Source organism: Hemitrygon akajei, chromosome 24, assembly GCF_048418815.1.
Source record: "Hemitrygon akajei chromosome 24, sHemAka1.3, whole genome shotgun sequence".
Classification (NCBI taxonomy): domain Eukaryota; kingdom Metazoa; phylum Chordata; class Chondrichthyes; order Myliobatiformes; family Dasyatidae; genus Hemitrygon; species Hemitrygon akajei.
The window spans coordinates 6214399-6239584 of record NC_133147.1 but is presented as its reverse complement, the minus strand read 5'-3'; the positions used below and the strand labels follow the sequence as shown (position 1 = coordinate 6239584).

The following is a 25186-nucleotide window of genomic DNA, read 5'->3' as shown; positions in this document are numbered from 1 at the left end:
AGTGTCGGGGTGGTATCAGTGAGGGAGAGTCACTGGGGGAGGTGTCGGTGAGGAGAGTCACTGGGGGAGGTGTCGGTGAGGGAGAGTCAGTGTGGGGGAGGTGGAGAGGGAGAGTCAGTGTCGGGGTGGTATCAGTGAGGGAGAGTCACTGTGGGGGAGGTGTCGGTGAGGAGAGTCACTGATGGGGAGGTGGTGAGAGAGAGTCAGTGTCGGGGTGGTATCAGTGAGGGAGAGTCACTGGGGGAGGTCAGTGAGGGAGAGTCACTGTGGGGGAGGTGTCGGTGAGGGATTGACAGTGTGGGGGAGGTGTCGGTGAGGGAGAGTCAGTGTGGGGGAGCTGTCGGTGAGGGAGAGTCACTGTGGGGGAGGTGTCGGTGAGGGGAGTCACTGGGGGAGGTGTCGGTGAGGGGAGTCACTGTGGGAGGTCGGTGAGGGGAGTCACTGGGGGAGGTCAGTGAGGGAGAGTCACTGTGGGGGAGGTGGTGAGGGAGAGTCAGTGTCGGGGTGGTATCAGTGAGGGAGAGTCACTGTGGGGGAGGTGTCGGTGAGGGGAGTCACGGGGAGGTCGGTGAGGGGAGTCACTGATGGGGAGGTGGTGAGGGAGAGTCAGTGTCGGGGTGGTATCAGTGAGGGAGAGTCACTGTGGGGGAGGTGTCGGTGAGGGGAGTCACTGGGGGAGGTCGGTGAGGGGGAGGTGGTGAGGGAGAGTCAGTGTCGGGGTGGTATCAGTGAGGGGGAGTCACTGTGGGGGAGGTGTCAGGGGAGTCACTGGGGGAGGTCGGTGAGGGAGAGTCAGTGTCGGGGTGGTATCAGTGAGGGAGAGTCACTGTGGGGGAGGTGTCGGTGAGGGGAGTCACTGGGGGAGGTCGGTGAGGGAGAGTCAGTGTGGGGGAGGTGGTGAGGGAGAGTCAGTGTCGGGGTGGTATCAGTGAGGGGGAGTCACTGTGGGGGAGGTGTCAGGGGAGTCACTGGGGGAGGTCGGTGAGGGAGAGTCAGTGTGGGGGAGGTGGTGAGGGAGAGTCAGTGTGGGGGAGGTGGTGAGAGAGAGTCAGTGTCGGGGTGGTATCAGTGAGGGAGAGTCACTGTAGGGGAGGTGTCGGTGAGGAGAGTCACTGGGGGAGGTCGGTGAGGGAGAGTCAGTGTGGGGGAGGTGGTGAGGGAGAGTCAGTGTCGGGTGGTATCAGTGAGGGAGAGTCACTGTAGGGGAGGTGTCGGTGAGGAGAGTCACTGGGGGAGGTCGGTGAGGGAGAGTCAGTGTGGGGGAGGTGGTGAGGGAGAGTCAGTGTCGGGGTGGTATCAGTGAGGGAGAGTCACTGTGGGGGAGGTGTCGGTGAGGGGAGTCACTGTGGGGGAGGTGGTGAGGGAGAGTCAGTGTCGGAGTGGTATCAGTGAGGGAGAGTCACTGTGGGGGAGGTGTCGGTGAGGGGAGTCAGTGTGGGGGAGGTGTTGGTGAGGGAGAGGCACTCCATGGGGAGGTGGTGAAGAAGCCTCATTCTGGAAGGGACAGTGGTGAGGGAGAACCCTCTCTCCCTTTCTGCTCACTGTGTTGATGTCCGCAGTGCCAGCCGGGGCCACAGTATGACAGCGAGGAGAAGGACCGGGAGTATAAGCCGCACAGCATCCCCCTGCGCCAGTCCGTGCAGCCCAACAAGATGAACAGCTACGGGCGCCGTGCCAAACGACTGCAGACTGAGGTAGGTGAAACCGTGGGGGAAGAGTTCTGGGACCACTGCAGGCCTCCCCTAACAGCCCACGGTTCAGTTTCCAATGTTGCGGGTTCTGGGTGTAGGAAGAGAGCTACACTGCAGCAAGGGCAGTGAACTGCTGTCGACTCTACTGTCAATTCTTCCTCAAGGTTCTTGTTTGCTTCTGAAGTTCAAAGCATATTTATTATCAAAGTATATATACCATTTACAACCTGGAGATTCATCTTGTTGCAGGCAGCCACAAAGCAGACAACCAGAATATAATTCACAAAATACCCCGCACAGCAAGGACCAAAAGACACCCAATGTGTGGGAAAAAGGGCAGATAGATCAAACAGTTAAAAAAATAAACACAAATAATACACAAAGCATGAACTGCAGAGTCCCTGAAGACTCTTGGAGTTCCTCTCCGGGAAGATGACGTCCCGAGAGTGTGGGGAGGGGTGGGGGGATCTTTGGTTGAGTCACAGGAAACTGCAGGTATTAGACTCTGGAACCACAGACAATCTGCTGGACGAACTCAGCGCCTGGAGGTGACTGAACAGTTGACATGTTGGGTCTCACCTGGGTAGTCTCGTCCCGCAGTGAGCCCATTTCCCTCCTCAGCAGCTTGACTGTGGTTCCGGAGGGAAACGGTCGTGGTTAGCACGACAATATTACAGTTCGGGGCATCGGAGTGCAGTTCCGGCAAATTTGTATGCTCCTTCCCTTGAGAGTGTGGGTTTCCTCCCCCAGTCCAAAGAGTTGCCAGTTAGCAGATTAATTAGTCATTGTAACTAGTCCGGTGATTGGGCTAGGGTTAAATTGTTGGGCTGCTGGGGACGGCGCGACTCAAAGGGCTGGAAAGTCCTGCTTCACGCTGTAGCTCTAAGTAAATATAAAATAGATTAATAAAAACTGAACAGGACATCCACCTCCACGCCAGGTGACTGTAGATCAGGAGCATGGGGGTGAAGTGCAGCTGGTACTTTCAGAGCAGCCCCTACAGATACTCAAAGGCTGCAGTCGCTCACACTCTCTATACCAATCGTACACTGACTCTTCCCGGCCACTGAAATGATAGGTGGACAAGGAGTCAGTGGGTGGCAGGTAATGGCAAGGAGTGGATTCGTATTCAGGAGAACTTTGTGCCGGAGCCAGCCTTTCACAGGTCCGGGCGGCAGACATTTGTGGGTTCTGCCCAAGCCGACTGCCCATTCCTCTTACGTCCATTCCCGGGTGTCCCTGGAGAAAGACCACGCAGTATCCATGGGGATTGCAGGGAACTGGCCTCCTGGAGCCTGGAGTGTTATAGATAAGACCATAAGGCATAGGAGCAGAATTAAGCCATTTGGTTCATCGAGTCTGCTCCGCCATTCCATCATGGCTGATTTATTATCCCTCTCAACCCGATTTTCCACCTTCTCCCTGTAACTTTTGACCCCCATCCCCCTTTACTAATCAAGAACCTGTCAACCTGTGCTTTATAAATACCCAAAGACCTGGGCTCCATGGCCTTCTGTGGCAATGAATTCCACAGATTTCCCACCCTTTGGCTGAAGAAATCCCTTCTCAATTCCACTGTATTCTAGAGGGAAGTGTTTCTATTCTGAGGACGTGCTCCCTGATCCTAGTCCCTCCCACTATAGAAAACATCCTCTCCATCTCCATTTCGGTACTCGATAGGTTATGGTGAGATCCCATCCTCATTTTCCTAAGCTCAGTGAGTACAGGCCCAGAGCCATCTAAGGCTCGAATGTTAACCCTTTCATCCCGGGATCATTCTCATGAATCTCCTCTGGACCGTCTCCAATGCCAGCACATTCTTTATTGGATAAACTGTTTACAGTACTCCAAGTGCTGGCTCACTGTAGTCATCCTCGGGTCTCACCACCAGGTTCAGGGACAGTTATTGCCCTTAACGCATCAGGCTGTTGAATCAGAGGGGATAACTTCACCCACCCCTACACTTCCCACAGTCTATGGACTCACTTTCAAGGACTCTTCATTTCATGTTCTTCATATTTATTTATTATTATTTCTTTTCTTGTGTATTTGCACATTGGTTGTTTGTCGATACTGTTTGTCACATCCTCACTTTTATATTCTAGTAATGTATTTAAATTCAAATCATGTTTCAAGTTGACACTAAAACTAGTTTATTGGTTAGAGTGCTGCTGTGTTGTCACAGTCATTCAATAAACTTTTGTAAAATAGAGCTGAGCTGAGGTCTCAAAGCAACGTGTCGTGTTTCTTTCTGTGGTCCCTTCAGACCGAGCCTACCGAGGCAGACATCGCCAAGAACCCAGAGCTCAAGAAGCTGCAGATTTACGGAGCCGGCCCCAAAATGGTAGGGCTGGGGCTGGTGGTGAAAGATCGAGGCAGCAGGAAGAGAGGTGTGTACCGTCCACCCCAGCACGATTTACCCCCGCCCTGCTCAGTCCCTCTCGCCCCATCCTCCCCACATTCCCGTCTCCACCATCCCCTTCCCTTCTTTCCCCGCCCCATCCTCTCTGTCTACCCTGTGTCCCCATTCATTCGCTCTCTGTGCTTCCCTCACACCCAATGTACCCTTCCCCTCGGTGCCTTGCCTTCTCCCTCCTTCCTTTCCCCAGCCCTCTTTCACCCTTTCCCTTACCTTTTTCTCTCTCTCCTTTTCTCTCTCTCTCCCCTTTTCCTCTCTGCCACCCCTTCCCCTCCACCCCCCTTTTTCTCTCTAACTTCCCCTCTCCACCCCACCTTTCCCCCAACGCTCTCCACACCCCTCTCCCCTTCTATCCCTCCCTTTCTACCTTTCACTCCCCCTTCTATCCCTTCTCCTTTCTTCCTCTTCTCTCTCTCTTTCTCCTTCTCTCCCTCTCCCTTTCTCTCATCTCCCTCCTCTCCCCCCTGCTTCCCCCTCCCCCCTCTCCCCTCACTCCTCTCTCCTCCCTCCCCCACTCTCCCCCTCCACCTGCTCTGACTCTGCTCGTCTCTGCCTCCCCTTAGACAAGGACTGCCTGGACTGCCCGCCCACGCTGGTGGTGAAGGAAGAGAGCGTGGTCGAGCCCAAGGTGGAAACCTGCGCCCTGGAGCTCTGTGCGCAGGTGAAGGAGGAGCGGTCGGTGGGAGAGCCTGCTGGGAAGATGACCATGCGGCTGAGAAAGGGAGCTGCTACCTTGCAGCACGTAAGTGAGCACTGTCTTACCCCAGACACTGTGGTCATGTCTTCCCACTTCTGGGGTCCCCTCAACAGCTGCCAGCTGATGAACCTTGTATTTGACCTGACTGAGCCAAGGAAAGGGGTGGCATAGCGAGTAAGTGTAACCTCTGGCACCGTGTGTGTGAGTGTGTGAGAGAGAGCCCCCATGTGTGTGTGTATGTGTGCGTATCTGTATGTGAACATATGTGTTTGTGGTAGTTTCAGCCCATCCCATGACCCCAGGAATTTCATTCCACTTCCGAGCAACATGCAGGGGTGGTCTGGGGGGTTAGTTTGTTTGCCCGTCAGTGGATGAGGGCGGAGTCTGGGGAGAACGAAATGGGATCAGCAGAAGATAGGTGTACATGGGTGGTCACTGCTCAGCACATAATCAGTGGGCCAAAGAGCCCTCCTCCATGTTGTGCAAAAAAACTGTCCAATCTGTTCTGTAGGATTCAATTAATTTCAAACCCCCCCCCCCCCCCCCGCCACCTTTGCACACCCATCCTGGGGCTTCACATCCCTCTCCGAGAAATTTATTGCTGCCCTCCTCCCTCTTGTTGCCAGCTCCAGGACTTGACTAAATCCTGGATCCTTCTCCCTGATCCATGATGGGACCACCAGCTGGAAATAGTTTCCAATTGCAACTTTTGGACCTCTAGCGCACTCCAGAATGCTGTCCCCAACACATCCCAGGACCCCTGTACAGAAACAGCAAGGAACTCCTATCCTCGACACATCCCGGAACCCTGTCTCTGAAACTGCCCGGGCCCCTGTCTCTGAAACATCCCCCTCTCCCAGAATGAATTTTGTGCAAAGAAAGACCAGGATAGCAAACATGCGGACAGGGTGAGCACACCAAACAGGCTTTCGGGCACAGGGAAGAAGGGGGTGGCGCTGGTTTTTGGGAGGGGCAGTGGGGTATCTGCTTCCCCTCAAATGCGCCACCCTACTCTATTCATGCTCTGCCCTTCCTGCCCTCCTTTCCAGGTGGAATCGTATGTCTGTGTCATCTGCTCCCGTGGTGCTGAGGATTCCAAGATGGTGCTGTGCGAAGGATGTGAGGATAGCTACCACACCTACTGCCTCATTCCCCCACTGCCCGAGATCCCACGAGGAGACTGGCGCTGTCCAAAGTGTGTCGTTGAAGTAAGGCTCAGACTTGGCAGTTTCCAGAGCAAGGGGCGGGGGGGGGGTACAACCAAGATCGGGCATTATAACGTGGGTCTGTCACTGTTTAACATCGGGGTACAGTACCGGTGGGGATGGGTGTGACATTGGTTCACAGCATGCAGTGAATTTCAGAGAATGTGTGAATTGAATTAAGAGTTAATGGGATATGTTTCAAGATCGTATCAGTCCTCACACTCCCTCCTCTCATTACCCTTCCTCCTCTTGGTGTCTGAATCATCTGCTCTGAGCTGTAGCCGTTTCTGGTTCTCTCATCCTTCAGGAGTGTAAAAAACCGGCAGAGGCTTTTGGCTTTGAACAGGCGACGAGGGAGTATACCCTACAGAGCTTCGGAGAGATGGCCGACAGCTTCAAATCCGATTACTTCAACATGCCTGCTCACGTGAGTGTGTGGCTTGCTACGTCTCTCCCTCCCACTCAAATGTACACTCTCGACCTTTTTGTCCATCACGCCTCGCCTTGCTCTGTTCCCTCTTGCCCATTACTCTCCTCTGCTCTTGGTTGTCCCCTCCTTACTTACTGTACCGCCCCCCTGTTACAACCTGCCTCACTCCTCATTCTCCCTCTCCCACTTCCCACTTGATCCTCACCACCCTTCTGTCTCCGTTTCACTCCTCCACTTTCCATGCTCCCCCTCAGCAGTCAGCCCTCGCTACTCTCAGCCCCCTCTCCCACTCCTCCTTGATCGCCACGCCCTCTCGTTCCTCGCTTCTCACACTCATTCCCCCTCCTTCGCAGCTCCCTCTCGATCCTTACCTCTCTGCTGCTGCTCCTCGATCCTAGTCCCTTCTCACTCTCCCCTCGATCTTTGCTACCCTTTCTCCCATTCCTCCTCAATCACCCTCCTCCCTCGCTCCTCCCCCTTGCTCCTGTACATCAACCCTTGCCTGCCTCTCCATATTCCCCTCCCTCACTCCCCTGCAATTCTTGCCCCCTTTTCCTGCTGCCCCCATGATATACCCACCCTCCTCGCAAGGTCCCCTCTCGATCCTCCCTCTTCCTATTGAGCTGCTTCACCTCGATCCACAGCCACTTCCTTCCCCCTCATTCGTTCACCCAGACCTCCGGCCTGTCTACAGATGGTGCCCACTGAGTTGGTGGAGAAGGAGTTCTGGCGGTTGGTCAGCAGCATCGAGGAGGACGTCACGGTGGAGTACGGGGCCGATATCCATTCCAAGGAATTTGGCAGCGGCTTCCCCACCAAGGGCGGCAGGCGGCAACTGGCCCCAGAGGAGGAGGTAGGTGGGCGCAGCGCCTCAAGCCCCTCCTCGCTTAATTTTAATCAAACCGGCCAATTCTCCCGAGAGCACCGTCCCCTCCTCTGTGTGTCAACCCTCAATGCCCCACCTTCTTATTCTGGCTTTTACCCCCTTCCTTTCCAGTCCTGATGGAAGTTTTTTGCCTTAAACATCGACTGTTCCATTGATGCTGCCTGACAGTGTTAAAGGTTGGGTAATGAAGAGAGGAAGAAGCAAAAAGGAGAGACTAAAGGTGCCACGGTGTGGCCAGCTCTTTCTATACCCGTATTTAAGGAACATACCATTCAAATTTCTAGATAAGAAAAACCAATCATATAATGCAGCAGCAGAGAAGCTTCCTGCGAATCATACATATGTAATCACTTGGGGACACACTGAACAACTGCATATACATACTGTGACCACGTTCAGAGTAAACATTTATGTCATCCAATCCTGAGATTCATTTTTTTGTAGGCATACTCAGTAAATCCAGAATAGAAAAATAACCATAATAGATAGAATCAGTGAAAGACCACTCCAACTTAGGCTTTAACCTGCGTGCAAAAGAGAACAAACTGTTCAAATACAAAAATCAAGACATAATAAATAATCGAGAACGTGAGATGAAGAGTCCTTCAAAGTGAGCCTGTAGGTTGTGGGAACATTTCAATGATGGGGCGAGTGAAGTTATCCCCTTTGGTTCAAGAGGCTGATGATTGAGAGGTACTAACTGTTCCTGAACATGGTGGTGTGAGTCCTGAGACTTCCTGATGGCAGCAGTGAGATGAAAGCATGTCCTGAGTGGAGGGGGTCCTTGATGATGGATGCTGCTTTCCTGTGACAGCGCACCGTTTCGATGTGCACAGTGGTAGGGAGGTTTTTATCCATGATAGATTGAGCCATATCCACTACTTTTTGTAGGATTTTCCATTCAAGGGCATTGGTATTTCCAAACCAGGCTGTGGTGCAGCCAATCACGGAGGGGATGGCGCCACCGCGTGGTCAACTCTTTTTAATACTCCATTAAAAAACATTCCATTCAAATTTGCAGGTAACAATCAACCAATCAGAGAGCCCCTATTCAAATAACACAGCTTTCCAGAAACATACAAATGTAGCCACTAGGGAGCACACTGAAATTCTGCACACTGTTACCACTAGGGAACATACTAAACAGTTATGTGTACATAATAGTCATGAAAGGTACAGGTTTCTCCCGCTATCCGAAGGTGGAGTGTTCCTATGAAACTGTTTGTAATCCGAAATGTCGTAAAGCGAAGAAGCAATTACCATTAACTTATATGGGAAAATTTTTTGTGTGTTCCCAGACCCAAAAAATAACCTACCAAATCAAACCAAATAACACATAAAACCTAAAATATCACAAACATATAGTAAAAGCAGGAATGATATGATAAATATACAGCCTATATAAAATAGAAATATTGTATGTGCAGTATAGTTTCACTTACCAAAATCGGGAACACAGCGAGCCAAAATCAATGTGGAGAAAACAAATCGGCACGTACATGCATTTGCAAACAACTGCCCGCACAAGGCTTCACTGTCATGGTAGTCTTCCTCGGGGTAAACACACATATAAAGCGGACATCTTTTTTTTGTAAAAGCGAAAATCCTCTTTGGTCAGCGAAAACAGGTACTAATATAGGTCTTTCGTAACAGCGAGCTGTCGTAAAGCGAGCGTTCGAAAAACGGGGGCCACCTGTACTAGCAAGTAATTAGTTGTTAAGATGCAAAGAACATAACAATTAAACAGCCTAATCCATCATCAGCTTCCACAGAGAGGCATGGTTCACTCCTCTGCTCTCTGGCTACCATGCTCACTCATTCTCTGCGTAAATGTCCTCAGTTCCCAGCAAGTGGACACGTTAAGAGATGTGATAAAGATGAAGTCGAGGTGCAGCTCTATAAAACTTTGATCAGAACACATTTATAATATTGTGTGCAGTTCTGGCTACCTCATTTAGGAAGGACATAGAACAGAGGGATCTGGGAATACAGATCCATAATTCCTTGGAAATGACGCCATAAAGAGAGATTTTGGCACCTTGGCTTCATAAATCAAAGTGCTGAGTACAGAAGTTGAGATGTTATGTTAAAATTGTATAAGACGTTGGTGAGGCCTAATTTGGAGTATCGTGTGCAGTTCTGGTCACCTCATCATTATGTATTGTGTTGTATGACCGTGATTATTCTTGGCAAACTGTTCTACAGAAGTGTTTTGCCATTGTGTTCTTCTGGGCAGAGTCTTTACAAGACGAGTGACCCCAGCCATTAGCAATCTCTTCAGAGATTGTCTGCCTGGTGTCAGTGGTTGCATAACCAGGACTTGTGATCTGCACCGACTGCTCATATGACCATCCACCACCTGCTCCATGGCTTCATGTGACCCCTGATCGATGGGGCTAAGCAGGTGCTACACATTGCCCAAGGGTAACCTACAGCTAGTGGAGGGAAGGAGTGCCTTCACCCGTATCTCCACCCTGCCACCCAATCTGGTCACCTACCTACAGGAAAGATACCAGTAAGATTGGAAAAAGTGCAGGGAAAATTTACAAGGATGTTGCCGAAACTTGAAGACCTCCGTTACAGGGAAATATTGAATAAGTTAGGACTTTATTCCCTGAAGCGTAGGAGAATGAGGGGAGATTTGATAGAGGTTTATAAAATTATGAGGGGTATAGATAGGGTAAATGCAAGCAGGCCTTTTCTGTGCTGTAGTGGTCTATGTCTCTATGATGTGGAGGCTTTGGAGAGGGTGCGGAAGTTTATCAAGATGCTGACCGGATTGGAGGGCGTGAGCTATAAGGAGAGGTTGGACAAACTTCTGCAGTTTTCTTTGGAGCAGCAGAGGCTGAGGGGAGACCTAGTAGAGGTTTATAAAATTATGAGGGACAACGATAGGGTTGACAGCCAGAATCTTTATCCCTGGATGGAATTGTCAAATACTAGAGAGAATGTGTTTGAGGTGAGAGGAGTAAGTTTAAAGGTCTGCAGGGCAAATTATTTATATTTCTACTTTATTTGGAGATACAACATGGTTAACAGCCCAACAAGCCCATGCTGCCCAGTTACACCCGTGTGACCAATTAACATACATCCCATAGATCTTTGGGATGTGGGAGGAAACCAGAGCACCCGGAGGAGACCAACAGGGAGAACCTTATGGGCAGCAGTAGGAATTGAACCCAGGATACTGGTGCTGTAATAATGTTACGTTAATCACTACATTACTGTCCATGTGCCTGGAGCAGGCTGCCAGGGTTAGTGTAGGAATCAGATATGATAGTAGTGTTTAAAAGGCTGTGAGACAGAGGCCTGAATATGCCGGAATTGGAGGTAGAAGGAATTTAATTTAATTGGGCTTCATGTCTTACACAGATATTGTGGGCCGAATGGCCTTCAGTGCCTTACTGTTCTCCGTTCTATGCTCAGTGCTTCAGCCAGGCCTGGATGATTTACTAAGTGTAGCCCCGTGCATCTCAGTTGTGGATCACCAGAATTTGGATGGGGTTCATTGCCAGGGATCTGCATCGTTCCTCAAATTCACCACAAGACCATAACACATAGGAGCAGAATTAGGCCGTTCAGCCCATCAAATCTGCTCCATCGTTCCATCATGGCTAATTCATTATCCCTCTCAACCCCATTCGCCTTCTCACCACAATCTGAGATACCTTGTCTCATCAAGGACCTGTCAACCTCTGCTTTAAATACACCCACTGACTTAGCCTCCACTGCCATCTATGCTAAATGGATGTCCTTCTATTCTGAGGATATGCCTCTCTCATCCTAGACTCGCCCACTATAGGGAACATCCTCTCCACTCTATGCCTTTAAGTATTCAATAGGGTTCAGTGAGATATCCCCCCTCATTCTTCTAAACCCCAGTGTGTACAGGCTCAGAGCCAACAAACACTCCTCATACATTAACCCTTTTATTCCTGGAATCATTCTCGTGAACGTGTTCTGGACCCTCTCCAGTGCCAGCACATATTTTCTGGATCCTCTGCGACATTTTGGATCAAAACCTGCATCAGAAGGCTCCATTATGAATCCGCTGGGCAAGAGCAACAAGAGTATCAGCAGTAAACGCTTTTACTGAGTCACGTTAGTAATAGTATGCGGTGGGCAGCTTGTATGTGGGAGTGATGAATCAGGTCCACTGAGACAGAAATGCATGCGCAGTCGAGAGGGAGTACCTCCTTCACGTAGGAAGCCCAATCAATTCACCAAGTGATCCATTGGCCGTGTGTGTTTCTGCCACATTCTGGCAATCGACCTGAAAGAGCACACTTCCAACCTGAAGCATCAACCATTCCATCTCCACTGCCCAGCTGCTCGACCAGCTGAGTGAGGTCTTCCGGCAGATGTCATCTCTTGTGTTCGCCCAGTATCTCCGTCCATCAATGCCTGTGTGATCCTGCCATCTAGTGGCCATCTGCACCATTGCTTGTATGCTGAGTAGCTGTTGGAAGAGCATCGAGGAAGAGAGCATGCACTGAGGGAGGAGCAGAGAGGAGAGACTGATCAGCCTTCGGTATCCAGGCAGAGCATTGCGACACATCCCATCAAATCTCCATCACCCCTTAGCTCCTCCATTTCAGAGACTTGCAGCATGGCGTACCCTCCTCACCACCCTTCCTGCAACGTGCTCTCCTCGCCGCCTGTCCCGCAGCAAGGCGCTCTCTCCTCACTGTCCCTCCCTCAATGCAGCACTCCCTCTTAACTGCCCTGTTTTATTTTGAAAATCTAATGTCTAATTTCTTAAAAGTTTGGTCGGGTTTTACAGAAGTCAAAATGGGAATGTTGTAAGTAGATTCTTTGTTCAAGGCAAGCGCAGAGTTCCATTATTCTAATGAATGAAAACAGTGGATACAGGAGTTTGTTTACAGTGTGCATGCGTTAGATGAGAAACCACCTTTAATGTTACTGAGTCAGGTTGAATATTCAGGGTTGGTGTGTGACATGAGCCACTGAGCTTGCTGAAAGATTTAACTGAAACTTTGTTGGGTACTTCAAGGTAAAATGAGATAGTTCCTGCAGAATGAAGCGTAAACTCCTTAATGGTCGTGACAAAATAACATCGTCGTTATTGCTGTCAAGTTCCCTGCACAAGTGAGGTACAGCACCAATGTGAGGATAAACCTCAGCTGTTCTGAGGAGTAACCCCTAGACAGGGTATTGTTGCAGTTTAAATCTGTCTTAGTGTGCACCACCATCCATTTTTTTTTAATGTAAATAAGCATGCAAAACTTTATTCAAATACAAGAGACATAAAAAGGTTAGGAGTTAAAATACAGTTACTGAATTCAAATTACAGTTCTACAATCTATAGTGCACTCAATTCCCGGGGGGGGCACTGTTCACTTAAAACCCCCACTGAACTCATAGTGGTCGCATTCTCTATTTCTATATCTCTTTCTCTCTCCCCTCCCTCTACCCCTCTCTGGAAGAGGGGTCATGCCTAGACCATCAAATGGCCAGCTTGGCCATGCCCAAGAGCCAGCCTACCAGGGGCATCACCGTCCCACCTGCAGCACGGTGCTGCCTCTTGACCACCCCTCCACAGTGAGCCCTTCACATTCTTGCTCTTCAGCTCCTTGAATTTACTCTGGCTCTTGGCTATCACTCCTCCCTCCTCATCTCCCTCAATATCCTCGGCACCATCCGTGGGAGGTGCCCGCCCGAGGACCGTCACCTCTCGCGCTCCCAGTGCACCATCTCCCCCCTGCCCCATCCTCAGCCCACAGGACTCAGCAGTGCCTCTCTCCCCCCTTACAGCAGTACACGGCGTGCGGCTGGAACCTGAATGTGATGCCGGTGCTGGAGCAGTCGGTCCTGTGCCATATCAACGCCGACATCTCTGGCATGAAGGTGCCCTGGCTCTACGTGGGCATGTGCTTCGCTGCTTTCTGCTGGCACATCGAAGATCATTGGAGCTACTCCATCAACTACCTGCACTGGTGGGTAACTGGCAACCAGCCGACTGGCCCCTGTGGGGTGGGGTTAGACACGGGGGAGGAGGGAGGTTTCAAGGACCATTCCTTCAGCTAACTCCACTGGTGGGTAACCGGCAACCAGCCGACTGGCCCCTGTGGGGTGGGGTTAGACACGGGGGAGGAGGGAGGTTTCGAGGACCATTCCTTCAGCTAACTCCACTGGTGGGTAACCGGCAACCAGCCGACTGGCCCCTGTGGGGTGGGGTTAGACACGGGGGAGGAGGGAGGTTTCGAGGACCATTCCTTCAGCTAACTCCACTGGTGGGTAACCGGCAACCAGCCGACTGGCCCCTGTGGGGTGGGGTTAGACACGGGGGAGGAGGGAGGTTTCGAGGACCATTCCTTCAGCTAACTCCACTGGTGGATGCCATCCGTCCAGCCCATTGGGGGGAGAGGGGAGAAGGAGAAGACATGGCAGCGGCGAGTGGGGAGACATTGGGCAGTGAGAGAGAGAAGACCTGGGACAGAGGGGCGGGCATCATCGAAGACCACGGGTGCTACCAAGCGGTGGAGGGGTGGAACTCTTAAGTGCTGAATGACGTGGGGCTATGTTCTCAAGTTCCAGGGAGTGTGTGCATGTTACAGAGTTGGGGGGGGCAGGAATTGGGTTCACGAATTACAGGGGAGAGAATGAGTTCTCAAGTCACAGACTTCGTTACATGCTCGCGTTACAGAGTTGGGGGAAGATCATGTTCACGAGTTACAAGGGAGGGTGGGTTCACGGGTCACAAGGGTGATGACTTCACAGGTTACAAGCAGAAATGAGTTCACAGGTCACAAGGGAGGTGAGTTCACGAGTCACAAGGGGGAATGAGTTCACAGGTTACAAGCAGGAACGAGTTCATGGGTTACGGGGGGGGGGTGCGAGTTCCCCGGTTACGGGGGGGGGTTGAGTTCACGGGTTACAAAGGGGAATGGGTTACAGGGGGTGAGTTCACAGGTCACTGGGGTGGTGACTTCATGGGTTACAAGTAGGAACAAGTTCACGGGTTACAAGGGGGGATGACTTCAAGGGTTATAAGGGGGCGTGAGTTCATGGGTTATAAGGGGGAATGAGTTCACGGGTTATGGGGGGGTGAGTTCCTGGGTTACAAGAGGGGGAAACGAGTTCACGGGTTACAAGGTGGGAACGAATTCAGGTTACAGAGGGTGGGCAGCTACCTCAAATCACAAGGTCGACCTGGAGGTGTCAGCATGAAGCTGAGGGACAGAATATAGGGGAATTATTGATGCGTTGGTTCAACATTACTAGGGTTGCAGGCCTGTGAGTGTGTGTGGGTTGCAGGTGGGCAGTGTTGGTACCAATGTCACTCACCCTCTTCCCATCACTTCCTCAGGGGAGAGCCCAAGACGTGGTATGGTGTGCCGGCATACGCAGCTGAGCAGCTGGAGGCCGTGATGAAGAAGCTGACGCCAGAGCTGTTCGAGAGCCAGCCCGACCTCCTGCACCAGCTGGTCACCATCATGAACCCCAACATCCTGATGTCCCACGGAGTGCCCGTAAGCATCCAACCCCCTGCCCTGCTCCCCCCGTTTTCCCGCTTACTGGAAAACCCAGGGAATTCAGATACTGCACGGTAACAGGCCCCTCCCTTCCCAACGAGACTGGACAATTAATCTCTGCCCTCTGTCTTAGGGATGTGGGAGGAAGCTGGAGCTCCCGTCACAGAGAGAGTGTACCAGCTCCTGGAATTGAACCCAAGTTGCTGGCACTGCTACCGTCACTGTGCCACCCTCCGAGTCCCACTCTCCAATTATGTAAAGATTAACTTTATTTCTCACCTGGTGAAATGTGTTGTTTACAACCTGCACAGTCTTGTGCTGTAAGGAGCAAAGATGTCACCACGTATAGCACGCCCATAACTCACTAACCCTCTCCCGTACGCCTTTGGATTGTACAGACTCCTTACGGGCGGTGGTGGGAATTGAACCCCAATCGCTGGCACTGTAATAGTGTTAGGCGAATGGCTGCATCACTGTGCTGCCCCACGGTAGTGTGCTTTGAATGGGTTGTTGGGGTTCATGTTGGGAACAGATGCGATCGCTTCAAGGTAATAATTGTGGAGAACACAACTTCCTAACCAGTCTGTCTTTGGAATGTGGGAGGAAACCCACACAGACATGGGGAGAACTTACAAATTCCTTACGGGCAGAGGCGAGAATTGAACCCAGGTCACTGTTGCTGTAATGATGTTGCGCTAACCCGCTATGTTACTGTACTGCCCCACGGTAGCATGCCAGGGTTAGCGTTGGAAAAAGCTGTGAGTGACACAGACCTGAATGTGCCAGGATTGGAAGTAGATGAAATTTAATGGCCGTCGTGTCTAACACAAGTATTGTGGGCTGAATAGCCTTCCCCTGCTCAGTACTTCACCCAGGACCGGATGATTTACTAAGTGTAACCCCGTGCATCTCGATTGTGGTTTGGCAGAATTTGGGGTTCGGTGCCGGGGATCTGCATGGTTCCTCGAATAAACCACAAGGCCATAACACATAGGAGCAGAAGTAGGCCATTCAGCCCATCGGGTCTGCTCTGCCATTCCATCACGGTTGATTTATTATCCCTTTCAGCCCCTTCCTCCTGCCTTCTTCCTGTAATCTTTGATGCCCTTACTAATCAAGAACCCATCAGCCTCCTCTTTAGGTGTGCCCAGTGACTCGGCATCCACAGCCATCCGTGGCAATGAATTCCACAGATTCACCGGCCTCTGGCTGAAGAAATTCCTCCTCATCTCAAATGGACAGCCCTTTATTCTGAGGCTGTGCCCTCTGGTCCCTTCCAAACTGTGACAGGAATTGAACCCGCTCAGTGGTACTGTAAGAGCGTTGCGCTAACTGCTAGGCTACATGCTGCCCTCTGTGTTCCCCTTCCCAATGATATTCTCTTCACCTATACACCCTCTGACCTGGCCAACATTTATTGCCCATCCCTACAGTCCCCTAAGCCAAGGGTCCGCAGACACCTTGCTTAATGGTATTGGCCCATGGCATAAACAAGGTTGGGAACCCCCTGCCTGAAACGAAACCAGTTTATTATCACTGACGTATGTTGTGAAATTCTTTGTTTCATAGCAGCAGTACAATGAAGTACATCAAAAGTTTGCTATGTTACAATAAAAAACAATTAATCTGAAACAGGTATATTGAGGTAGTGTTCATGGATTCGTGTGCCATTCAGAAATCTGATGAGCTTTTCCTCCTTGGTACCAATAAGAAGAGAGCACATCCTGGGTGATGAAGGTTCTCATTGATTTGGAGGGAGCTTCACTCTTGTCTGAACCCGGGAATGTGTGCTGGGATGGTGTGGAGGGAGTTTCACTCTGTGTCTGACCCCGGGAGTGTGTGATGGGACGGTGTGGAGGGAGTTTCACTCTGTGTCTGACCCCGGGAGAGTGTGATGGGACGGTGTGGAGGGAGTTTCAGTCTGTGTCTGACCCCGGGAGTGTGTGATGGGACAGTGTGGAGGGAGCTTCACTCTCTGTCTGACCCCGGGAGAGTGTGATGGGATGGTATGGAGGGAGCTTCACTCTGTGTCTGACCCCAGGAGAGTGTGATGGGATGGTATGGAGGGAGCTTCACTCTGTGTCTGACCCCGGGTGTGTTTGATGGGACGGTGTGGAGGGAGTTTCACTCTGTGTCTGACCCCAGGAGAGTGTGATGGGATGGTATGGAGGGAGCTTCACTCTGTGTCTGACCCCGGGAGAGTGTGATGGGATGGTATGGAGGGAGCTTCACTCTGTGTCTGACCCCGGGAGAGTGTGATGGGATGGTATGGAGGGAGCTTCACTTTGTGTCTGACCCCAGGAGAGTGTGATGAGATGGTATGGAGGGAGCTTCACTCTGTGTCTGACCCCAGGTGTGTTTGATGGGACGGTGTGGAGGGAGTTTCACTCTGTGTCTGACCCCGGGAGTGTGTGATGGGACAGTGTGGAGGGAGCTTCACTCTGTGTCTGACCCCGGGAGAGTGTGATGGGATGGTATGGAGGGAGCTTCACTCTGTGTCTGACCCCAGGAGAGTGTGATGGGATGGTATGGAGGGAGCTTCACTCTGTGTCTGACCCCGGGTGTGTTTGATGGGACGGTGCGGAGGGAGTTTCACTCTGTGTCTGACCCCGGGAGTGTGTGATGGGACAGTGTGGAGGGAGCTTCACTCTGTGTCTGACCCCGGGAGAGTGTGATGGGATGGTATGGAGGGAGCTTCACTCTGTGTCTGACCCCGGGAGTGTGTGGAGGGAGTTTCACTCTGTGTCTGACCCCGGGAATTTGTGATGGTGTGTTACTGTCTTTCAGGTGGTAAGGACCAACCAGTGTGCGGGAGAGTTCGTCATTACCTTCCCCAGGGCTTATCACAGCGGCTTCAACCAAGGATACAACTTTGCAGAAGCTGTCAACTTCTGTACGGCGGACTGGGTAGGATGACTGGGGCTAACCCCTTGAGCATTGGTCCTGTTCTCTGAAACATGTGTATTACCTGACCAAGGACCACAAGTCAGAGGAGCAGAAGTGGGATGTTCGGCCCATCGTGCCTGTGCTGTCATTCCATCATGACTGCTTATTATCTGTCTTAACCCCATTTTCTGCCTCCTTCCTGTAATCTTTGATGCCCTTACTAATCTAGCACCTATCAACTTCTGCTTTAAATATACCCAGTGACTTGTCCTCTGTACTTGTCTGTGGCAATGAATTCCACAGATTCACCACCCTCTGGCTAAAGAAATTCCTTCTCATCTCTGTTCTGAATGGATGTCCTTCTAATCTACTCTGAGGCTGTGGCCTCATCCTAGACTCCCCCTACCATGTGAAACATCCTCTGCATGTTCACTCGGTCTAAGCCTTTCAATATTCTCTAGGTTTCAATGAGATCTCCCCTCATTCTTCTAAACTCCAGCCAGTACAGGTCCAGAGCCGTCAAACGCTCCTCATGCACCCTTTCACTCCTGGGATCATTCTCATGAACCTCCTGAATGCTATCCAATGCCAGCACATCCTTTTTTTACATAAGGGGCCAAGAACTGCTCACAGTACCCCAAGTGCAGTCTGATGAATTCCTTATAAAGCCTCAGATTAGGACAGAGCAAGGAGTACAAGACATAGCTCCCTGCAGATAGATAGGGGCAATGAAGAACACTTCAGCAGTCAGAGCAAAGAGGATACACAAGAATTTCTGCCAAGTGCTCAAAATCCAGAGTAACACACACAAATTCAGCAAGTCAGGCAGCATCTATGGAGAGGAACCCATAGTCGATGTTTTGGGCCGAGACCCTTCGTCAGGACTGGAAAGGAAGGGGGAAGAAGGCAGAATAAGAAGATGGGAGGGAGGGGGAGGTGTACAAGCTGGCAGGTGAGAGGTGAAACTAGTGAGTGGGGGAGAGGGGATGAAGCAAGAAGCTGGGAGGTGATAGGTGGAAGAGGTAAAGGGATGAACAAGAATGAATCTGATAGGAGACAAGAGTGGACCATGGGAGAAAGGGAAAGGGGTGATGGACAGCTGAGGAGAAGAGAAGGGCTGAGAGGGGAACTAGAATGGGAAAAGGAAGAAGAGAAAAGGGTGGAAGTTACCATAGGTTAGATAAATCTGTGTTCATGCCATCAGGTTGGAAGCTACCCAGACAAAATGAGGTGTTGCTTCTCCAAGCTGAGCGTGGCCTCATCATGGTAGTAGAGGATGCTGTGGACAGACATGTCGGAATGGGAATGGAGAGTTGGGATGTTAAGTTGCAGTTGTGTGAGTCGTTGGTGAGGCCACATTTGAATATTGTGCCAGTTTTGACCGCTGTGCTGTAGGAAAGGACCCAACCTGCTTAGTAACTCTCACCATAACTCAGTCCCTCAAGTCCCGGCAACATACTTGTAAACCTTAAAATCAGAGCAGTGTGGTAGCCATTAACTTGGAAAGAGTGCAGAGGAGATGTAAGATTTTTACAGATTAGCTTTATTTGTCTCGTGTATTTCAAAACAAACAGTGACGTGCGCTGTTTGTGTCAGATCAAATCAGTGAGGATTGTGCTGGGCAGCCCACAAGGTCGCCATGTCTCCGGCGCCAATGTGCAATGCCCAGAACTTACTAATCTTAGCCGGTGTGTGGGGGGAACTGGAGCACTCAGAGGAAACCCACACAGTCACGGGGAGAACGTACAAGTTGAATCGAACCTGAATCTTACAGCTTGTGCTGTAGAGCTTTGCGCTAACTGCTATGCTGCCGGACCACTGTGATTTCAAGATTTACAAGTATATTGCCAGGACTTGAGGGACTGGGTTATGATGAGAGATACTAAACAGAGCAAGAAAGACAGAGGAGTAGTGTGATTGAACTTTTTTTACGGAGTCGTGTTGGTAATGATACAGAGAGACGAAAGGAACTTGCGCCCGCATCAAAAGAGAGAGAAACCTCCACGCGTAGGAAGGCTTAATCATTCACCACATTCTCGCAATCAATCCTGTGCAATTCAGCGCCAATCCCTCAGATTCATCGCGTGCGGTGTGCCTGGGGGTGAGGTGGAGTAGTGTCGGCTCGGGGGGAGGGGCTGGGTGAGTGTCGGGTCTGTGGGTGACCTTGACTTTGGGGTCGCTGACTGCCCTGGCGCTCTCTCCCCACAGCTGCCGGCTGGGCGCCGCTGCATCGAGCACTACCGCTGGCTCCGAAGGTACTGCGTGTTTTCCCACGAGGAGCTGATCTGCAAGATGGCGGCCTGCTCAGAGAAGCTGGACCTGGGGCTGGCTGCGGCTGTCCACAAGGAGATGTTCATCATGGTTCAGGAGGAACGAAAACTCAGGAAGGCCCTGCTCGAGAAGGTGAGCAGAGGGGGAGGGGTAAGAGGACTAGGGAGAAGGAAGAGGGGGAATGGGGGAGGATGGGCAGGGCAGAAGGGAGAGAATCAGAAGAGGGTGAGATGGTGTGGATGCGTGAGGGGTTTAGGCAGGTGAAGTAGGGAGGGCAAGAGGGGTATGGAGAGGGAGGTAAGGAAGGGGCAATTGTACAGGAGAGGAGGGTGGAGGGAGGGGAGAAGAGGTATGTTGGGTGCAGGTGAGTAAGGAAGGGTGAGGGAGGGGGAGTGGATGGAAAGGAGTTGCAGATGGGGGGTGTATGACTGGGCTGACGGACCTCTTCTCCCCCCACCCCCACCACAGGGTATCACAGAGGCAGAGAGGGAGGCGTTTGAGTTACTGCCTGACGACGAGAGGCAGTGTGACAAGTGTAAGACCACCTGCTTCCTGTCGGCCCTGGCCTGTTACAACTGCCTGGAGAGGCTGGTTTGTCTCTACCACATCGACGATCTGTGTGACTGCCCGCCCAGCCGGCATTACCTGAGGTAGGGAACTCCTCACCCTGCCCTCCCTCGTACTCTCTCCACCTCATCCCCACTGCCTCCCCCCACCATTTCCCCCTCCACCTTCCCTTCCTTCCCTAACTTCAGCTTTTTTCTTCCCAAGAGCTCCCTGAGAGGCCATGTTCCCCATCCTTGGTGGGGAATGCTGACTGACTGTCTGTCTGTCTGTCTTTCTGAGTGTCTGTTGTTGCCCTTTGAGAGAACAACAGTTGGGTTTTCACCCCGTTCTCATAAAGAAACCATAAAGCCAGCAGAGTCAGGAATCCAGTCCCTGATTCCGTCCATCCGGGTTTTCACTCGTCCCCTTCGAGGAATGAGAGGTTTTGAGGGGATCTGAGTGGTATGTGTCTCCTTCAGACCCTCTGGAATCTGGAGGCAAAGACTGGCGTGTAGAAAGCATCCTGGCAAATACTTCAAAGACTACGTGCTTGTAAATGGGGTCAGTATCGCTGGGAAGATGGACGCAGGTACAGGGACAGGTGAAGGGTCACTGTTACTGTGTTGAAAGCTATAAAGTCAGCTCCGGCAGCCTGGCAGATGAGATCTACAGTGAGATCCAACAGCCAGGAAGGTGGTTCTGCAATGCTCTGTGGAGAGCGAAGGGCCTGACGGGGCACAGGAGCCCCGGACCTCTGAGGCCGAGAGAGTGGAAATGACTCAGAGCAGCAACTTTAAGAGCTCTCTTGCACAGGTCGCCTGTCATGGTTGGATATGACGAGCAACTACCATACGCATAAAAAAAAATCCATTCTTCCTCCCTGTCTATACTCATCAACATTATACCCACTAAACCCAGTTATCAGCACCTTCTTCCACCTCTCCCTCCCTTCTCACATCTGATCCCCATGACAAATGACAACTCCCACAGAACTGAGACTGTTCGAGTGGTATACACTCAGTGGCCACTTTATTAGGTACGGGTCTTCTGCTTCTGTAGCCCATCCATTACAAAGCTTGACATGTGTGTTCAGAGATACTCTGAAACGTAGTTATTCAAGTTACTGTCACTTTCCTGTCAGTTTGAACCAGTCTCGACAGTCACCTCTGACCTCATTAACAAGGCACTTTCACCCACAAAACTGTTGCCCACTGGATTTTTTTTTGTTTTTTTGCACCATTCTCTGTAAGCTCTAGAGCAAGGGTTCCCAACCTTTTTTATGCCAAGGACCAATACCATTTAGCAAGGGGCCTTTGGACCCCAGGTTGGGAACCCATGCTGTAGAGACTATTGTTTGTGAAACTCCCAGGACATCAGCATATTCTAAACTACTAAAACCACCCTGTTTGGCACCAACAATCATTCCATGGTCAAAGTCACTTAGATCATATTTCTTCCCCCATTCTGATGTTTGATCTGAACAACAGCTGAACCTCTTGACCATGTCTGCATGCATTGAGTTGCTGCCACATGATTGGTGGATTAGATATTTGCGATAACAAGCCAGTGTTTAACCCTGCAAGGGGCGCAGAGTGCTGTGTGCCTGTGAGTGAGCACAGTTGGCAACACAAAAGCTAGTGAGAGGTGTAAGATTTAAAGGGGGCCTCGAGGATAGGGTGGTGGGTGCGTGGAATGGAAGTGCTGGAGTTGGGCATACAATGGGGTTTTGAACTAGAGTACAAATTGTTATTGGAATTTACAGCACAGTGCAGGCCATTTGGCCCATCATGTGCCAATCTAAGATCAAACTAACCCTTCCCACCTACATAGCCCGCCACTTTTCTATTGTTACGAACCCCGTAACTGGGTCACTTACCAGCAAAGATAGAGAGGTCCGTTGAAGTCTGATGATACTATTTTTAACAGTATTTATTAGTAAAAATACACAAAAATAATATCAATGCAAATATACAGATAATATACATCGTCAATACTAAATCTAAAAGTGCAGGTATAATAATAATCAATAAGAAATAAGTTGTCTAGGGGATAATGTATTGTCCGATGGAAATATAAAGTTCACTCAGTTCATGCAGGCTGCAGCCTTTGGGGACCGCTGGGTTTGCAATGGTTGGAGAGAGAGAGAGAGAGTTTTGGGAGAAAAACTTGCCAGCTTTCCTTTTATGATTTCGATCCGTCGGAGTCTCATTGGTGTGGCCGTTCACTTGTGGCCTCTCCTTTAGCTAAACTGTTCTTCTGTGGTGAGCCCGCCAACCCAGGCAAGGGAGGACGCACACGGGCCCCACCGGCTTTTGCTATAAAACGCTGTCACTGGATTTCCAGAGTTTCTCCTGGTGCGTCTAAAGGGGTTGTTCCCCAGACCCTCTTTTATCCTTACTCATGGGGTCTCAGATGTCAGTCAGGTTGGGATGATGCAATCCCTCAACCAGCCCACTCTGGTCATCCCGAGGGGCTTCAATGAATAGTACAGTACTCAATACACAATTCCGTCTCCAAGAGACAATGGTCGTTATCAGGGGTTTTTGTTTCGCTGAGGCCAGGACACATACCAAACCTTGTGGATTCTGCGTGTCTCATTTCCTGGGTCCCAGACCTGAATTAATAGCGATCTTGCGATTCTCAAAAAGGAGGGGGCGACTTTGTACCCTTAGGCCCCTCAGAGTTGCGGCACATTCGTAACACTATCATCTCAACTTTGAACTGATTCCACAACCTATGGACTCACTTTCAAGGACTCTGCAACTCATGTGCTCCATATTTATTTTTATTATTATTTGTTTTACAGGATTTGCACAGTTTTGTCTTTTGCACATTGGTGGCTTATGTGTAGTTTTTCATTGATTCCATTGTATTTTTTTGTTCTACTGCAAATGAATCTCGGTGTTCATTCATTGTGTGCCGTGAAATATGACGTGAGTGATCAAAGTCTTTCCATTGACCGTAATTGTTCTTGGCAAATTTTTCTACAGAAGTGGTTTGCCATTACCTTCTTCTGGGCAGAGTCTTTACAAGACGGGTGACCCAAGTCATTATCAATACTCTTCAGAGATTGTCTGCCTGGTGTCAGTGGTCACATAACCAGGATTGTGATCTGCACTGGCTGCTCATACGACCATCCACCACCCGCTCCCATGGCCTCCCGTGACCCTGATTGGGGTGGGAGGGGTTGACTAAGCAGGTGCCACACCTTGCCAAAGGGTGACCTGCAGGCTAGCAGAGGGAGGGAGCACCTTACACCTCCTTTGGTAGAGACTTATCTCCTCCCCGGCACGCAGATATATATGTACTTTGCTAATAAATTTACTTTGCATTTTTTAATACTCTGTAATGTATCTGCTTCTACCTCCACCTCTGGCAGGGTATTCCACAGACACCCACCACACTCTGTATGTCCATCCTCCAGTCACCGTAAAATTAACTCCCCTCGTGTTAGCCATTTTCTCCCTGGGAAAAGGTCTCTGGTTACCCACTCTGTCTCCACCTGGTATCATCTTATACACCTCAATCAAGTTGTCTCTTATTATCTGCTGCTCTAAAGAGAAAAGCCCTATCTTACTCAACCTCTCCTCATAAGACATGCCCTCTAATCCAGGCAGCATCCTGGTAAATCTCTGCCCCCTCTCTAAAGCTTCCACATTTTCATTGTCACGTGTACTGAGGTGCTGCCAAGGCTGAGGGCAAGGTGCCAGCAAGTGGGATTGCTGGGGTGGGTAGCTGGCCTGGCATTGAGGGGCCAAGTCACCGGTGAGGATCTCTGACGCCCTGCCTCCCATTGGCAGGTACCGGTACACCCTGGACGAGTTGCCGGCCATGTTACACAAGCTGAAGATCCGGGCAGAGTCCTTCGACACGTGGGGGGCCAAAGTGAGAGCAGCGCTGGAGCCGGACACCAAGCAGAGGAGAAGTAAGGGCAGTTCCTCTCCCTCTGGGTGGGGAGAGGGGGGCAGAGCTGATGAATACTGTTCTCACCCTCCTCCCTGTCTTTGTGGCTTCCTCTGGTCCCTACACCACTCCCTGTCTCTGTGCCCCCTAAAACCTCCCTCCCGGACTCTATAATCCCTCAGTCCCCTACACCCCTTCCCATCTCTGTGACCACCCCGCCCCCCAACCCTTCCTGTCTCTGTGTGAGGGTGGGTTACAAATAACTGACATTTTCTTTCAATATTTCCTCTCTCTCCCTTCACCCCCCCCCCCCCCCCCCCGGCAGCACTGGAGGAGCTGAGGGCACTGGTGTCGGAGGCGAAGGAGCGGAAGTACCCTGACAGCAACCTCCTGCAGCAGCTGAAGAGCAGCGTGGAGGAGACAGAGAAGTGCGTCGCCAAGATCCTGCAGCTGGTTCCCAGCAAGAAGGGCGTCAGGTAGGATGGGAGGGGAGATCAACTCACGACCTGGCGCCACCTTCCCTGCCTTTTCCCCATGTCACCTTATCGCCGGCCCCACCCTCTTATTCTGCCCTGCCCCCCTTCCCTGAAACTTTCATCTGTTCTCCCCTTCCTTTGTTCCCCCCCCCACCAGCCCCTTCACTCCTCTCCCCTGACTCGCCCCTTCACTCCCGAGTCTCTCCTCTTTCCCTGACCCTCCTCTCTTCTTAGCACCTTTCTTTGCAATTTTTCCACTGCTTCATCTCTACAGGGGCAT

The 25186-nt window shown here is 51.0% G+C and overlaps 1 protein-coding gene across 2 annotated transcripts in view; it reads left to right on the top strand.

Annotated features, from left to right (window-relative positions):
• The window catches only part of kdm5c (lysine demethylase 5C), a 136908-nt gene that overhangs the window by 90487 nt on the left and 21235 nt on the right, over positions 1-25186 (top strand). For both annotated transcript variants that reach the window (XM_073028265.1, XM_073028264.1), the window contains exons 5-17: positions 1560-1694; positions 3958-4081; positions 4674-4852; positions 5857-6015; positions 6320-6439; positions 7137-7295; positions 13104-13285; positions 14659-14821; positions 17612-17731; positions 19919-20113; positions 20450-20631; positions 24328-24452; positions 24756-24906. In XM_073028265.1, the coding sequence (XP_072884366.1) occupies positions 1560-1694; positions 3958-4081; positions 4674-4852; positions 5857-6015; positions 6320-6439; positions 7137-7295; positions 13104-13285; positions 14659-14821; positions 17612-17731; positions 19919-20113; positions 20450-20631; positions 24328-24452; positions 24756-24906 (1994 nt within the window). The remainder of the gene's footprint in view (positions 1-1559; positions 1695-3957; positions 4082-4673; positions 4853-5856; positions 6016-6319; positions 6440-7136; positions 7296-13103; positions 13286-14658; positions 14822-17611; positions 17732-19918; positions 20114-20449; positions 20632-24327; positions 24453-24755; positions 24907-25186) is intronic.